Raw genomic sequence first — 17893 nt, 5'->3', positions numbered from 1 at the left:
GGATTCCTTTAGCTATTCTGGGTTTCTTATTCTTCCAGATGAATTTCATGATTGCTTGCTCTATTTCTGTAAGGTACGTCATTGGGATTTTAATTGGAATTGCATTGAATCTGTATAGCACCGTAGGTAGTATGGCCATTTTGACAATATTAATTCTGCCTATCCAAGAACATGGGAGATTTTTCCATCTTCTAAGGTTTTCTTTAATTTCTTTCTTTAGTGTTCTGTAGTTCTCATTGTACAGGTCTTTCGCCTCTTTTGTGAGATTGATTCCCAAGTATTTTATTTTTTTCAAGGCTATTGTGAATGGGGTAGTTTTCCTAATTATTCTTTTCAAAGATTCATCACTTATTTATAAAAATGCATTAGACTTATGTGCATTGATCTTATATCCTGCTACTTTACTGAATTCACTTATGAGTTCTAAAAGTTTTCTGATGAAATTTCTGGGTTCCTCTCAATATACAGTCATGTCGTCAGCAAATAGGGATAGTTTGAGTTCTTCTTTTCCTATTTATATCCTTTTAAGTTCTTTGGTCTGTCTAATTGCTCTGGCTAGAGTTTCAAGGACAATGTTGAATAGAAGTGGTGGAAGATGGCACCCCTGCCTTGTTCCAGTTTTTAGGGGGAATGCTTTCAATTTTTCACCATTTAGTATGATATTGGCCATGGGCGTGTCATAGATGGCTTTTACAATGTTAAGGAATGTTCCCACTATCCCTATTTTTTCTAGTGTTTTGAGCATGAAGGGATGCTGTATTTTGTCAAATGCTTTTTCTGCATCTGTCAAAATAATCATGTGATTCTTGACTTTAAGTCTATTGATATGGTGAATGACATTTATTGATTTCCAGATGTTGAACCAACCTTGCATCCCTGGGATAAAACCCACTTGATTGTGGTGCACTATCTTTTTAATATATTTTTGTATGCGATTTGCTAAGATTTTGTTGAGAATTTTTGCATCAATGTTCATTAAGGATATTGGTCTGAAATTTTCTTTCCTCGATGTGTCTCTGTCTGGTTTAGGTGTCAGGGTGATATTGGCTTCGTAGAATGAGTTTGGGAGGGTTCCCTCCTCTTCTATTTCATGGAATACTGTGAGGAGTATTGGCATGAGCTCTTCTTTAAAGGTTTTGTAGAACTCGGCTGAGGACTCATCTGGTCCCGGACTTTTCTTTGTTGGTAGGCTTTTGATGACCTTTCCTATTTCATTGCTTGAAATTGATTTATTTAAGTTGTGTATGTCCTCCTCGTTCAGATTAGGTAATTCATATGTCTCTAGAAACCTGTTGATGTCTTCAAGATTTTCTGTTTTGTTGGAGTATAGATTTTCAAAATAGCTTCTCATTATGTTTTGTATTTCACTTGTGTCTGTAGTGATATTTCCTTGTTCATTCCGAATTTTAGTAATTTGAGTTTTCTCTCTCCTTCTCTTTGTTAGTGTGGCTAAGGGTTTATCAATTTTGTTTATTTTTTCAAAGAACCAACTATTAATTTTGTCAATTTTTGGTATTGTTTCTTTTGTTTCAATTTCGTTGATTTCATCTCTGATTTTAACTATTTCCTGTCTTCTACTACTTTTGGTGTTGCTCTGTTCTTCTTTTTCTAGGGCTTTGAGCTGTAGTGTTAGGTCGTTTATTTGATGACTTTTTCTTCTTTTATTGAATGCAGTCCATGAAATAAATTTTCCTCTAAGTACTGCTTTCATAGTGTCCCAGAGATTTTGATATGATGTATATTTGTTCTCGTTTAGCTCTAAGAATTTTTTTATTTCCCTCCTGATGTCTTCTGTTATCCATTCATCATACAATAGCGTATTATTTAATCTCCAGGTGTTGGAGTATTTTATGTTTTTTATTCTGTCATTTATTTCTAATTTCAATCTACTATGATCTGATAGAATACAAGGTAGTATCTCTATCTTCTTGTATTTGCTAACATTGGCTTTGTGGCATAGAATATAGTCTATTTTAGAGAAGGATCCATGTGCTGCTGAGAAGAAAGTGTATTTGCTCTTTGTTGGATGGTATATTCTATATAAGTCTGTTAAGTCTAAATTATTGATTGTGTTATTGAGATTTATGGTTTCTTTGTTCAATTTTTGTTTGGAAGATCTGTCCAGTGGTGAGAGAGGTGTGTAAAAATCACCTAGTATTATTGTGTTGTGGTCTATTTGATTTCTGGAATTGAGAAGGATTTGTTTGATGTACATGGATGAGCCACTGTTTGGGGCATAGATATTTGTAATTGTTATGTCTTGCTGATTTATGCTTCCCTTATGCAGTATGAAATGTCCTTCTTTATTCCTTCTAATTTTGGCATGAAGTCCACATTATTTGTTATGAGGATGGATACTCCAGCTTTTTTGCTGAGTCCATGTGCATGGTATGTTTTTTCCCATCCTTTCACCTTTAGTCTATGGGTATCTCCTTGTATGAGATGAGTCTCCTGCAGGCAGCATATTGTTGGATCTTTCTTTTTAATCCAATCTGTCAGTCTATGTCTTTTGATTAATGAGTTCAGGTCATTAACATTCAGGGTTATTATTGAGGTATGATTTGTATTCCCAGTCATTTGACTCTTTTTTTTTTCATGACTTGGTTTCTCCTTTATTTGGCTGTTCCTTTAGGGTAGTTCCTCCCTTTTCTGACTTACTTCGTTGTATTTCATCTCTCCCTCAAGGAATATTTTGCTGAGAATATTCTGTAATGCTGGCTTTCTTTTTGTAAATTCTTTTAGCTTTTGTTTATCATGGAAGGATTTTATTTCGTTGTCAAATTTGAAGTTAAGTTTTGCTGGGTATAAGATTCTTGTTCGGCACCCATTTTCTTTCAGAGCTTGAAAAATGTTGTTCCAGGCCCCTCTAGCTTTTAGGGTCTGGTTTGAAAAATCTGCTGATATCTGTATTCGTTTCCCCCTGAATGTAATTTGATTCTTTTCTCTCACAGCCTTTAAAATTCTGTCTTTATTTTGTATGTTAAGTATTTTTATTATAATGTGTCTTGGTGTGGTTCTATTGTAATTTTGTATATTTTTAGTCCTATAAGCCTCTTGTACTTGATTTTCCATTTCATTCTTCAGATGTGGGAAATTTTCTGATATTATTTCATTGAATAGATTATTCATACCTTTGGTTTGTTTCTCTAAACCTTCCTCAATCCCAATAATTCTTAGATTTGGCCTTTTCATGATATCCCATAATCTTGTAGATTCTGTTCATGATTTCTTACCATCTTCTCTGGTCAACTTTGTTTTCAAGATTAAATATTTTGTCTTCAGTGTCTGAGGTTCTGTCTTCCAGGATCTATCCTATTGGTTATGCTTTCTATGGAGTTTTTAATTTGGTTTATTGTTTCCTTCATTTCAAGGATCTGTTTTTATTTTTTGTTTTTTTTTGTTTTTGTTTTTGTTTTTTTTTTTTTGTTTTTGTTTTTTTTTTTGTATCTCTAACTCTTTATTGAAATGATCTTTTGCTTCCCGCATTTGCTCTTTTAACTGTTGAGTGGTGCAATCATTCAAAGCCAGCTTTTGCTCTTTCATCTCATCGTTTGCTTCTCTGATCATTTTAATTATACATTCTAAACTTCCTTTCTGACGTTTCTTCTGCCATGCTGTCATTGGATTTTATTGATGTAGCATCTAGGTTTGTTTGGGACATTTTCCTCCCTTGTTTTCTCATATTGGTCAGGTATCTACCCCTCTTGTAGTGAAACTCTACTGGCTTATAGTGTCCCTGTAGATTTCCAATAACTCACCTCCTAGCCTTCGGTAGCCTGGAGTCTTGGAGGAACTTGATAATGCAGTGATACACAAGAAAGCTGCCCCTCTAAGGGTGGTGGCCTACAGGTGGGGTGTATTTCCTGCTGGTGGGAAGAGGCACCTCCACTTGTTGACCGATGGTCAGTCAAAAGGGGGACTAGACTATGGGCTGGGGCATGACTGGTCTGGGGCCTACGTCTCCAGTTCTACCACCCTGGCGGAAAAGCCTCGCCCGGCAGAGAAGACTCACCCAGTGGGGACGTCTCGCTGGGCAGCTCTCCTCTGAGAAGTTCCCTTCAGTCCAGAACTACCACCTCGGCTGGGCAGCCCTCTTCTGCGATGTTCCCTGGGGCCCAGAACTACCACCTGGTCTGGGGGGCCTCACCCTGCAAGGGACTCTCTCTGAGTGGCCTTCCTCTATGATGTTCCCTGGGGACTGGACCTAATGCCCAGGCCTGGGACCTGGCTCTGCACCAAAGCCTCTTGCTGGGCAGTCCTCCTGTACAATGCTCCTGGTTGTCCAGGTTCACAGCTCCAGAGGGGGAGTCTCACTGGGCAACTCTACCCCACGAAGTTCCCTGCATGGGACTACTGACCCATCCAGAGAGCCTCGCACAGTGGGAGAGACTCACCCGGCGGCTCTGAGTCAGTCCCGAGTCTCTCAATACCTCCTCTTCTTGAATCCTGAGTCCTGTCAAAGGGCTTTCAGTCTCCTGTGGGTGTCTCAGGAAGGGAGCTGCCCTTACGATGATGGTGGCCACACCCTCGGGAATAATTCAAAATGCCTGCACCCGCCTCCAAAGAAGCTGGGGAGCCCCAGCGAGGGTGCTGCTGAGTCAGCACCGAGGCAAGTGCAGTGTCCCTCAACAGTAGGGGGGCAGGCAGGCAGGCTCAGCAATGGCATCCGACCTTAGTGTGGGGGTCAGTGGGCCGGCTAGCTCTGCCCGATGTCGTCCAACCTCGGCGTGGGAGTTGGTGGGCCAGCTAATTCCCACACACATTCTTGATAATCACCCTTGGACAAATTAAAGTCACTTCACTGTGGAATCGATGACTCCTCTTTGGGCCAGTCTAGCATAGACTGAAGAGGTCTAAAAGACTGGCATCTCTGCTCAACCTGAGCTCAAACTCTGCATTACAATCCTGGCCCCAGAGCTCCCAGCGGGATTCAAGGCCCAGGGGCTCCAGGTTCAGAACCCACATCCTCATTCTGTGTGGTGCTGTCTCCTTATATTGAATTGAATGAACAATACCAGCTAGACCAACTGAGAGAAAGGGAAAAGCTGTCTCCATCAGAAAGTGGCCGTGTAATCTTCCCCACTGAACATGGGAAACTAACAGAGAAATCTGTTCAAAGAACAGTTTTCCTGAATCAACCGGAAGTAAATTGCCAAACTCGTCTTTAAAACCATTGTATTCCTACAAAGTGGGGATGCTCCTACATTACCACAGTGTGACCATAAAAATCACAAAGTACCTAATGCCCTGTGTTGCTAAGGTACTGAGTGGGTCATACAAGGTCACGATGCTTGTAAGTACCATTAAGTAGAGGAAGGCACTGGATCCCATGTACACATTGCTTCCATCTAGTCCAGAGGCCCCCATCACATTCCCCGAGTTGCACTGTCACAACCATGTTCTTCACAGCAGAAGGATCCAGCCCAAGTGCTGAGTTTTGTCTCTTTAGCCTCCTTGGGTCTGGGTCCCTTGTCAACACTCCATTGGTTCTCATGAGCTCGACCAGAGTAGAAACCAGGGACCTGTCGGGAGTGGAACATTCCTAGGTTGGGTTGGGTTTGTCTGATGTTTCTTCGTGGTTTTGATTAGGGCTCCCTCATGGTGACAGAGTGGACACCGTGTCCTTCTCTGATCTATCATGCTGTGGTCCAGCACAATGTTTGATTGGTTCTCCAAACTTGGGAAGGTGAGAGGATTGGAAATAAAGACAAATAGACACACAAACACAGGAAAGCGGGACTTGATGGGAAAGCCAAACCCTGATGGGGTTTGATGGACACCAAAGTGGGCTCTGCATGCTTCTTATATAGGTATGAACATCAAAGGATTTGTTGTGAGAAAGCTTTTTCAAGACAGACAAAAACGAGATTGTGAGCAGGAGCAGCCCAATTAAAAGCTTATTAGCTTGTGCCCATGTCTCTTCTATCTCTGGGCAGCTGGCCTTTGAACCTAGGGCTATTTGAACCAATAACTTCTGTAAGGCACAGAACCCCCTTTGAACAGGACATCAACAGTGACGGGGCAGTCTCAGTTGGCACAATTCCAAGAGTTCTCAGAAGGGCATCACCTCTGCCTTGGTTGGGATGGTTCAAAGAAACCTGTAATCCATTTGCCGCTCCCAACACTATCCGGAGCCCCATGATTGATTTAACTTATTTCAAGGTTGTTCTCTCTGGTTCCTTGAGTCAGGTTGTATCTTCCAAGTCTCTCCACTAAAAAGTTACACTTTATCCTTCACAATGAACCTTTGCAAATCTGTTTATCCACTTTTAGCTATTTACTTATTTATATACTTGCTTGTGCTAATGTCTTACTTTTTATCTCCACGGATGGTAATATATTCATATCATTAGTTGTCACATGAACAAAATGCTCCCTTTTGGGGTCAGTGGCAGTCCCTCAGGCTGACTTCAGGGTCTTTTAAATATGTTCCCACCATTTTTGAACATTTTCTTGCATTCTGTGCAAAAAGGTTTTCCAGGCTCACCTTGGACTTGCCTGATCTTACTCCTGAAATTAGCCTTTTCTCTAACCAACCTCACTTCCTATAGTGAAATATAGTATTTTTATTCCAGGATCTTGTCACCAAGCCTGCTCATTGCTGTTAAAACATCACCATTACCCCATCCCATCAGTGCAGACAATCAGAGAATATGTTTCTTTATTCAAACATTCGAACACACACATACACACACACACACACACACACATCCATTTGTTTCTCTATTTTCTATCTGAAAAAGCATGAATTCACAGTGATACATTCCATTTCAGTCCTACTTCACAGGGCTCATTCCAATTTTCTTTCCTGAACCAGTGAGTCACTTCACCAATATTTCTTACAAAAATTGGATTTCATTATCTTTGATGTATTTGCTTATTTAAACAATCTCTCTTCACAGAGCTAACTTCCATTCATCCAATTCAAACCCCACAGGCCCTTCCTTAGCTCACCTGGGTGTTCTTAACCCTACTGAGGCAATGAGTGTTGATGACAGGCCACCCGTCTGCTTGGAGCCCATCTGACTTTGCTTGGGCTCCTGCATCCAAGCCAGGCTATCCCTTCTGAGGACAGCTTCCCAACTCTGTCTGATATCTGATGTGAAGCCACCATTATTCCCTTCTCCACCACAAGGTGTGCCTCCACATTGCTGGACAACCTCTAATGGCATTAGGATTGAATTATTCAGGAAGGGCAGGGGAAGTAAAGGGAGGGAAGAGAAAAAATAGGACATAAGATGGAAAATCCTGTGTAACTCCTGATGCCAGATGAATCTGAGGCGCTCTGCAGCTGGGCAGTTGACTCTCAACCTTTTTTTTAATTCAATGCTCATTATACTTGTTATCAAGTTGGGAGTTGAAAATGGACTACAGATATGTTTCTTGCTTTCCAGAATCAACAAGGGAGATGAGATGAGGGTATTAAATTTAAACTAGAGATATAATAATAAGTACCTCAGTAGAGTGTTACAAATTATGTGCTTCCAAAATGGCAGAATGACATTATGAATATACATTTCCAGCAGTGGGAAAAATCACAGTGCATTGAGTCTGTCTATCTTAATATTCAAGTTGAATTTCTGAAAAAGCTTAGTTTTGACTGTCACTGATTTAGTACTATAGATCCCCTTAAATGGGCATGAAATTTTCAGATAAACTTTTATAAGGAGATGTTTATTGACTTTTTCATTACAAAACTTATCACAGCATATTTCAAAGAACACATGGTATAACAATGTCACTACAAAAGCCACCACAATAATCCTCCTTTTCATTAAAAATTGTTGATAAATTTGGTGATAATTGTTTATTCTCCAATCAGAGCTCAGGAAGAGCTGCCAGTACTAACTAGTGCTGAGTGGAGAAATCCCATTAGAACCAGAGAGACTGAGTCTTCACATCTAGCACTGAGGTGATCATCTCCTTTCACACAATAGATAATACTCTGCATAGACATTGAAGCTCAGTGAAGCTTCTCTAACCTTTCATCAGTTGAGGAATATGAAGCCTATCTTCATTTTGAGTTTTCTCACAAAGTAAATTGTTCTCTGTTCAGGGTCCCAGTCTCCAAGGAGAACAATGCAGAAATCCCTAGGGAAGTTCAGGCTCCACTTATGGTCCCATCTCTGCACACAGCCTTCAGAACAATGGGACGTTCAGGTTGAAGAAGTCCTTGCTTGCCAAATTTCAGGGGAATCTGTAACATATTGACAAGCACATGAAGAGCAACAAAGGAAGCACCAGCAACCACAGCAGCAAAGTGGAGAAGATACATTAAGTAATGTTTTACAAACATAAAAACTACTTTCAGTATCATGTACCTTGAATTCCTTCTAATCATTCTAAGAATTAAATAATGAAGGAGCATGTGTTTTTCTGTGCATAGGCCCCTCTGTTTGGAAAAACACGTTCAAATAAAACATTATTTATATGAAAATCTACTGACCTGTGTTTCCTGACAAGGTTGGAAGGAGAAGTTTTGCATTACTTTGACAAGAGCAAGTTTCATGTTCATGAGAGCAAACCTCATGCCAATGCAGTTCCGGGGTCCACTTCCAAAGGGCATGTATACATAAGGATCGATGTTGTCCTTGTTCTTCTTACTGAACCTGGTTCCACAGTAGATGACAAGTTAATGAAGCACCAAAACCACAACAGTGACTTGTTTCAGATGGTCCCTGAGACACCCCCAAGCAATGGTAGAAAGGATGCTTTTCTGGGCTGGTCATTGAGATCCAGCTATGGTTTTGCTATAAGAATTGTTAAGCTATGGAGCTTCGCCACCTCCCTCCCCCTTAGCCTATTGGATCTTTCAGTCTTATTTAGATGAGACAAATGCTGTTTAAAAAGAAATCATGGTATTGAGACAGTAAAGGGAACAACACACACACAAAACATAAGGAGTATAAAGAGTGAACACATAAAATGAGATAGTGGTTATGTCAGTTATGGCCCATGAAAATACAGACACATGCACACAGTTGTGGTACCATATCTCAGGAGGATTAGTTTCAGCATCTGGATACAACAAAATCCTAGGTGATCAAGTCTCTTATATTTTTATAAGAAATATTTGTATAACCTAAGCACATCCTGAAATATATTTTAAATCTCTCTGGATTGCTTATAATAACAGATAAAATGTAAATACTATATAAGTACTTATTGCATTAGACAGTTTAGGGGGAAATGACCAGAAAAAAAGTTTATATTAAGTTAGTTGAAAGTATAGATGCAAAAACTATACATACAGAGGGTTGAATGCATACATTGTCAAGTGATAGTAAAGAAATTACAGCTTACTGTTAAACCATTTTTCAGAATAAAACATATGATATGATCTATATTTTCAAAAAATCTATATGTGTATAGAAATATGTTTATGAGAACATTATTAACTCATGATTATTTAAAGGATTTGGGATAGTGGATGGATATAGCATCCTTTTTGTTCCTTGTCACAGATTTATTCCACTTAGCAAGAAAGTGTCATGTTTATAACATGAAAACTGCTTAAAATAAAAAGACATACAGGAAAATGTTTACAGAGTTACCTGTATGTCACCAATACTAAGAGATAACAGGACAAGCTTGGACTAGCCTGGCCCAGGGTGGTTCCCTTGCCCAGGGGTCCCTGTACCTTTCAGGGCGGAATGCCTCAGGTTCTGGCCAGTACTGTGGGTCTCGTTGAAGAATAAAGCTTGGTACCATCACCACTGTCCCCTTAGGAATGAATACTCCATTGATTTCAACATCTTTCTTACAGACCCTCTCAAGTCTGCCAGCAATTGGGTATAGCCTGAGCATTTCATTCACCACCATATCCACATACTCCATCTGTACCAGGGTATCATAAGTAGCAGGTGCCTGGAGAGAAAGAAAGAGATTTTTGGAAATTAAGGTTTGGAACTGACTTTAAACTCAATCTATGCAGTATTATTAAAGTGTTAGGCAATCGAATAACTCAGAATAGTGAAAGGGAGTAGTACAAACAATTTACTAAGCAGTGTCATAACAACCATGTCCACTTGACAGCCATGTCTGTGGCCCATTCAGAAGTGCAGAGTAGTTATGCATATGGGAGACCTTTGGGGCAATCCCAAACTCAGTGCCTAAAATCATCAGTGTTATCATGTACCTCTTTTTCTCAGGTGAGGAAAAGTAACTAATAGGACATGACAATTTCATTCAGGCAAAATATGTGAAAGTCACTGTCACCTTTCACTACAGAAGTCACATGTCTATTGTAAGGATAGAGAATGTAGAAAAGAAGAAATAACCCATTCTACATCAGTTTTTTTAGCTAAATAATCCTGCATTGGTAATATAAATATATAAAACTTAAGAGATAAACACTGCATCGTGTAAAAATGTTGGGAGAGACTGGGAATTTCCATCCTAACATTACCAAAAGAAGGCTAAGATTGGATGGCACCCACGTCACACAATTTCAGTTCTAGTGAACGTTCTAAGGAGGCTAGGAAGCCAATCTCAGCCCCACCCTCTGTTGCTGGTGGTTCAGGGCTTCACTGTGAGCTCTGAGGAGGATGCTTTGTGTCCACCTCAATCCAGCCATGCCAGCCCCAGACACCAGGTCTCTTCATATCCAATAGACTCCCTGTTGAGGCACGGATGTGAAGTCCTCCTGTGCAACATGTGGCTAGCACCTGGTGTGACACTGGAGAGGCCACAGGGCAGAAGTTAATTTGGCTCAGGAGCCAGAAAACCTGACTCGCACCTTGGCTGCTTCTCTCTAGATACACGACTGGAGTGTGAAGATGTGCAGAGCAGCCTGCCCCACCAAGCCCAGCCTCACCGGCTGAGAGCCAGGCCAGAGCTCACGCAGCAGGATCAGCAGAGCCAACAATCCAGACCCTTGAGAGACACATGCTTACTCTTCCATTCCACTGGTATCTTGAAGATGTTTCTTACTAGGTATTGTGGTAACCAGTCATCGATGTGACTGAAACTACGTTCTTTTAAAAATTCCTTGAGTTTTGGGGAATAGCATTCATTAACTACGTTTTCCCCTTTACTTCTCTCTTCAGATCCTTTCCAAATAGAACTGGTGAAAAGAATTGGTGATTACATTTCTGGACAAGGTCTCCTAGGAAGGGATGAGGATGCGTTCTTGTTGAGGCTCCACATCTCTCCTCCCTCTCCAGGTACCATCTTCTCACCTTATTGGGCAAAGCCTTATCAATCTCCTGCTGCAGTTTTGTCTGGACATCAGGGTTAGTGGCCAGTTCGTACATAAGGAAGGAAAGAGCACTGCTTGTGGTCTCATAGCCAGCAAAGATGAAGATAACTGATTGGGCCACAAGCTCCAGATCAGTCAGGGCTAATGGGAGAGGAAACACAATTTAGGTAAATCCAGCAAAACATAACATCAGAGTTTAGATGAAGAGAAATCTGAATAAAGCTCACAGATCCCTAGGGAGGACCAAGGACAGCAATTCAGGGTCATTCTGGGAGTCATGTTTGCCCTCATGTCTATCTGACAGGGGAGACAAAGGAAAAATAATTTGAATCCAGTTTCCCTGAGGTCTACACCACTCTTGGACATTTGCTCCTCAGTGTGCCTTTCTTACGACCACCAAAGATAGGTGATTTCAGGAGACAGCATTTCTACCTAACATACACAGTATGATCAGTATGTCCCTTAGATTATCATAAAACTATGTGGTGTAAGTCAAAAACAGGTTGGTTTCCTACCCCAGGAAAAGTTACAATTATTCTAGGTAAAATATAGTTTGAAACACTTTGATAGTGCTTGCAATAATACTTAGGTTTCAATGTCTGGGAAATTAAAGGATCTTTCACCTAAACGTGTTGGAGGAAATGGCAGCAGAGAAACTCTTGCTACTCAAAGTGTGGTCCATGGAGAGCAGCATCAATAGCATTTAGGAAATTATTATCCACACAGAAATCTCAAACCCACCCTAGATCCACCATGTCAAAACCCGAACTTCCATAAAATGTGGTGATCTTTGTGCAGATCTTCCCCTCAGAAGCAGGCTTATACCTGTGAGAGGCATCAGGTAATAGAAGACCTGGGGCACCTGTCTTCAAACTGGATGATCTCAAGATATACAGAAACTACATAACAACACACAACGTAGGAAGAGTAGCGACTGACACTGAATGAATGTCATTAAAATAGCAAAAGAAAACTGACAATAGAGGGACAGTGGGCATGACGTGTGGAGGGAAAGTAGGGTCTACTTTAGTAAAACACAGCACTTATTCAGTCATGTCTGCATGTCACCTTCCCTGGTACCTGCCCTCTCTCTGCTCTACTTTATGCACACCAAACAGCTCTTGTGATAGAAGCACAATCATGAACTTAACTCATGTATCTGTGAATGGATGGGGACCTTTAGATACCTGGGGCTCTGACATAAACATGACCCCTGTGCCAAACATGCAACTCAAGACAAAAAAGAATATAAAGCAAGTGCTTTAAAGTTCTACAGAGTTTGGATTTACTGATGACGTTTTTCTATGATAATGTCATGGGAATATTTAACTATCAAATCTTTTATCCAATGATTTTGAACCCATTGAAATAGGACTATAAAGTCAAGGGTTGGAGGTCAGCTGTCTGCTGTGGATAGCCACTAACCACATGTGGATGTTTAAATTTTAATTAATTAAAAGTCATTATACTTCAGTTCCTCAGTGGTGTGAGCCACATGCCAAGTGCTCAGTAGGCACATGCATTTTATGGTTATTTTATTGAACAGTTGAACTATAGACTATTTCCTTCATCACAGCTGAATGGAACTGGGTAGATACATAGAGGATAGATAGATGGATGATAGATAGATAGATAGATAGATAGATAGATAGATAGATAGATAGATGTATATGTACATGTAAACATAAAAACATGTACACTGGCAGGCGAAAGCAAGCCCAGTCCTCATCTCTAGAATTAATTGTTCAACATTAAGGATTTTTTTCAGATGGTTGTCAAGTCTTTGAAGGAGAGAGAGAAAAAAATAGCTTATATCACTGGATATGAATAGATAAAGAAATATTTTTCCTCTGCTCCATGTAGAAGTATTTCATGTTCATAATTTTGTCTGCCAAGAGGATCTAAAAGCAAAAATCCACAAGATGATCACAGATATTGATTTCTCAGTTCCATTAATTGCAAAAAACAAAACCTAAATCCTTGGGGAAAAAATCACTGATTCCAAGGCTGTCAGGAGAAACAGAGCAGAAACCTTTAATATTTTGAATCAGAAAGCAAGAAAGTGCTCAGAAAATAAATGAGAAGGGCACAGAATACACTGTATGTTATTATAATGTGGATACATGTCCGTATATGTTTGTCAAAACCCTTAGAATGTACGAGACCAAGAGCAAACCCCAGTGAAATCTGTGGACTTTGATAGAAGTGTGTCAATACAAGTTCGTGAATTGTGATAAATAAAACTCTTTGGTGGTGGATATTAAGAGTGAAGCAGTGTATGCAAAGCTCCATGGAAAACCTCTATGTTTGCAGCTCAATATTGCTATAGTCCTATAATTTCTCAAAATAAAGGGAACCTACTTTTAAAACAATCACAAAAAAAGGTGACAAGAATAATAAAGGACCCAAAGCCCACATGAAAGGGATTCCAGTGGGCAAATATGGGAGAATTTTAGTGTCAAAATAAATATAGTAAGAAAGTAAGTTGAATAAAACTACCATGCTGGTGAAAGAAATACTTGTTTATATCAACTTCAAGATTTGAACATCGCTTTAGGTGTCCTTCTAGAAAGTTCCTCAGGCTACCATATTTAATATCCAAGTCTGCTCTTTCTGCAATTTGGTAGAAATGCTCTTCTGCCTGGGAAACCTCCTGCACATTTCCAGAAAAACCCTGCCCTCTGAGTTTCCCCATCAGCAGACCAGGTAGCAGCTTTGGTTACCTTTATGAGAGTTCACATCTTTGGAATTCTGGGAATTTATCATAAGCTGCAGAAAATCCACCCGATGCTGGAGACAGAGAAAGTTCAAAGACAGAAGGTCAATTATGAAGTCAGAAACAAATTAAGAATGTAGAATTTAACTTCCCCTCTGAAAATATGACTTCTTTAAGTGCTGAAGTCTGACTGAGGTTTCCTAAGTCCTTAGTGAAGAAAAGCATCCACCTACAAACTTTGGAGAGTCAGTGTTTCCCTGAGTGAAAACTGGCTATGGTGTCCAATAGCTACTCATCTTTGCTCTCCCTGCGCCTGAGCTTCTCTGGATTCTGAACACGTCCTCCTGGATAGACAGTGGCTGACTCTCTCTCCCATTACATTCGTTTGCTCAGGAAGAAGTCCTGGGCTTCAATATTTTGTTCCACTATCTTCATTCTTCACTAGAGGTGCCATGGATTAATCTTCTGTCATTTCCAGAGTTCATCATCAGATTTTGGGCAAATGTCTTGAAAGAATCCATTATGTGTGAAATTATAAACTTTGTACCGACACCTGGTGGACCCATCCTGGCTCCCTGGCCTGCATACATCCTTGTGCTGGCCTTCCTACACGAGGCAAGACCTTCATGCCTAAAGAATCCCATGCCTGCTCTATGAGCAGCCAAACAGTACCAGCTGGCCTGACAATGCCTTCCATGAAGAGTTTGTAAAGTGAGAGATTTGGAACTGCAAGGATTCTTTACCACTATAAAATCTGATGTAACCAAAGCACCCAGAAAATAATTTGTCTGTTGAAATTTTATCCATTGAAGAGAATGAATAGGATGTTTTTCCTCTTTTAAAAAATGATTTTAATTGATAGATAACAACATTAAATTGTACATAGTAATAAGGTACCCCATTACTCCGATTAATGTATGCTGCTCTATGATGTTTATGTCAGTTTAAACACATCTTTAAACCTATTAAACATTTCTTTATGGTAAATAGTTTCAAAATATATTGGGCTAAATTAATATGAACAGTTTTACATAATGGCTGTCCTAATTTGCATTCCAATCAACAATGTACAAGGATTCCTTTTTGGAGCACGTGGGACTTTGCATTTTAGCAATATTGGTGACAAACTAATTTCCAGGCCCATTATTTAATTGTAAATGCTTTCTCTCTGATTCATTCTTAATATTTGAAATGTGTGATTTTATTCATTTTTAATCTTTTTTATTGTTTCTGTTTAGTTCTATGTAACAGTTCATTTTGACATAATTATAAAAGGTCAGAAAACATCTCATTCTAATTCAGTCCCCTCTCTGCTTCATTCTTGTATCTCAATTACCAGACACTAAATTCTTTATTCTCCCCCAGGGAAAAGCCTCTACTACTCTCCACCAAGAGTTCTTCATTCACCTTTTAAAAATATACAAAGAAGTACAGAAGTCATACACACGGAGTCAAATAAATTATCCAAAATGGACATCCTCCCGTAATCACCACCAGATTTTACCTTCTGTTTCTCTTGGAGGCGACTTTCTTTCATTCTGCTTACAGCTTTCTTTAAAAAGTTTGTAACATCTTTTGGAAACACGGAGATACTTAATGCCTCAAAAATCGGAGTAAGGAATGGAAAGAGTGCTGTAGGGGGAAAGAAAAAGAAGAAGGGGACAGACTGCAGTGAAAATGTAAAATTTACCAGGAACAATGACATCTCTTCTACCAGTCAGAACAGTGGAAGTCAAAAGGGTTCCTCAACAGGAGCTGTTCCTTCTGTGACCACTGATGGGCTCCAGGCCACTGGCTGAGCAAGAGAAGGTCATACAGAGGGCCACAACCAAAGCAGTGAGATCAGTGGCCCCTTCTGCCTCTGTGGAGTGACCAAACGAGCAAAATGAAAACCCCGGCCCCTTGCCCCTTCATGTATTGGAACGGAGTCTCTTTGGATAAAACTGGGCTTTAGTCTGGGACTGTGGTTAATCATGCTGTTCAAGAAAGAGCAGTCAGGATGGACCAAGAGAGCATAGGGACAAGCGCCATGGGAAGGAATCCAGAAGACATTATTAGAAAGAAAATTGGGAAACTCAAAATATGGGCAAATTTATCAATATAACTCTAAATAACCAATGGAATATAAGGGGCAAATAGATAATGTCTTGAAAGGACAAAAGAAGACACAATATATCAAACTTGTGGAATGGAGAAAAAGCCATCATTGCTCAGAGGGAAATTCATATCTATTGAATAAAAACAAAGATCTCAAATGAATAATCAAATCCTACACAATAAAAAGCAAACTAAACCTAAAGGAAACAGAAGGAAGAAAATATTAAGGACCAACGTGGAAATTAGTCAAACAGAAAAGCAATAGAAGAAATCAATGATGACAAATGCTATTTCTTTGAAAAATATCATCAAAATTGGCAAAAATAACAGCTAGACTGACCCAGAACTAAAGACTAGTTACTAGCATCCAAAATGAAAGAGGTGGAATTAAACTGACATTATAAACATAGGAAACTGACATTATAAACAATATAAAGATATTGTAACAATTGGATCATCACAATGATTATATAAATTACATAACTGAAATGAAATGAACAAATTCCTAGAAAGACACAAACAACAGAAACTGACACAAAAAGTAATACACAATACACATCGACATGTATCACATGAAGAGACTAAATTAGAAATTAAGAACTCTTCTACAAAGAGAGGCTCAGGTCCAGATGTTCAGTGGACAATTCTACCAAACATTGAAAGAAATAATGCCAATTCTTCAATTCTTTGCAAACACTTATAGAAATATCTAGTATTTTCTAAATATAGAATAGAGTGAACACATTGGAAATATCCTAAAATGCCTGTGTCCACCTAATTCTAAGACCTATACAAAGATAACACAGGAGAACCACAAACTGATATATCTTATAACTATGGATGCAAACACTCACAGAAAATATTAGCAAATGAAAACCAGCACCCTATAAAAAGGGTTATACACAACAAATAAGTGGAACTTGAAGGTCAGGGAAATGGCAGTCAACAGAACCCAGAATATCCTAGTCGTCCCTGGATCTGAATTAAAACAACAGTTCTGGGAGGAGGTGGGAAGACTGGGGGAAATGATGGCAGGCAATACTGAGAGCTAGCAGTCAGGTGGAAACCAACATCAGCCTCTAGAATACATGGGACAGATGGCAGCAGGTCTGGGTGTGCACTGGTTGGGTGGGGGAACCAAAGCTCCTCCCCAAAGGGCCAAAAGTTTTCTCACCGGGTTGAAGGTAAAGTGGTGCTGCTGTCCAACCAGATCACAATCTGAGCAGAAAATAAGCTCATATATGGCCACTGAGCTAGCTCAGCAGAAAGACCAGGCACTCTCCAGCAGGGAGTGAAAGCGAGGAAGCAGCAATAGCTTAGAGAGATTCTCTGTTAGTTCTTCCTGGGAGGGAGACTAGGAATCCCTGCAATTTACCCTTGGATTTCATGTTTCCCTCAGTTTTCTCTTTTTGCTCCTTTTTGTCTTCTTTCTGGTATACTTTCTTTTTGAATGCCAAGCCCAAACAACCACTGAGGCTTTACTTGTCACCGTACTGGTGGGTGTCCAGGTCATGCGTCAACCTGGACGCAGGAGTGAGACTGCAACACGGGAGAGGAAAAGCTTTATGGGGCAAGCGGCAGCTGTCAGTCTGCAAGTGAAGAGTGAGGGGCACTTTCATTTGAAATCAGTAGTCAGACCTTGGCTGGCAGGGGATGGAAACAGGGCAGATCAGGGTCAGGTGGGGCTGGCAGGGGATGGAAACAGGGCAGATCAGGGTCAGATGGCAAACCTTGAATCTGATAGCATCTCGCGGCACCTGTGCCACCTCCCCTCTGGAGGATGGAGAGAAACATTACACACACCTCCCCACAGCATGTGGACTCAGGCCTTCAGAAGGAAGAGCATGAAACGACACAGATCCTGTTCATTGAGGAGCTGA

At 40.1% G+C, this 17893-nt stretch overlaps 1 protein-coding gene and 1 pseudogene across 2 annotated transcripts in view; one reads left to right on the top strand and one right to left on the bottom strand.

The window, feature by feature from the left end:
- Window positions 1-8091, top strand: part of LOC306649862 (olfactory receptor 2AE1-like) — a 68154-nt pseudogene extending 60063 nt beyond the window's left edge. The window contains exon 2 of the transcript XR_013766964.1: window positions 7968-8091. The product of XR_013766964.1 is annotated as an olfactory receptor 2AE1-like (transcript). The remainder of the gene's footprint in view (window positions 1-7967) is intronic.
- The window catches only part of LOC306649852 (cytochrome P450 3A9-like), a 29131-nt gene continuing 18893 nt past the window's right edge, over window positions 7656-17893 (bottom strand). The window contains exons 8-13 of the mRNA XM_079121280.1: window positions 15421-15548; window positions 13924-13990; window positions 11181-11341; window positions 9641-9867; window positions 8447-8609; window positions 7656-8197 (exon numbers count right to left, since the gene is read on the bottom strand). Of these exons, the coding sequence (XP_078977406.1) occupies window positions 8102-8197; window positions 8447-8609; window positions 9641-9867; window positions 11181-11341; window positions 13924-13990; window positions 15421-15548 (842 nt within the window). The 3' untranslated portion in view covers window positions 7656-8101. The remainder of the gene's footprint in view (window positions 8198-8446; window positions 8610-9640; window positions 9868-11180; window positions 11342-13923; window positions 13991-15420; window positions 15549-17893) is intronic.

Source organism: Sciurus vulgaris (assembly GCF_902686455.1).
Source record: "Sciurus vulgaris genome assembly, chromosome: 18".
Taxonomy (NCBI): domain Eukaryota; kingdom Metazoa; phylum Chordata; class Mammalia; order Rodentia; family Sciuridae; genus Sciurus; species Sciurus vulgaris.
The sequence above is the reverse complement of the archived record's forward strand: the minus strand, read 5'-3'. Positions and strand labels throughout refer to the sequence as shown.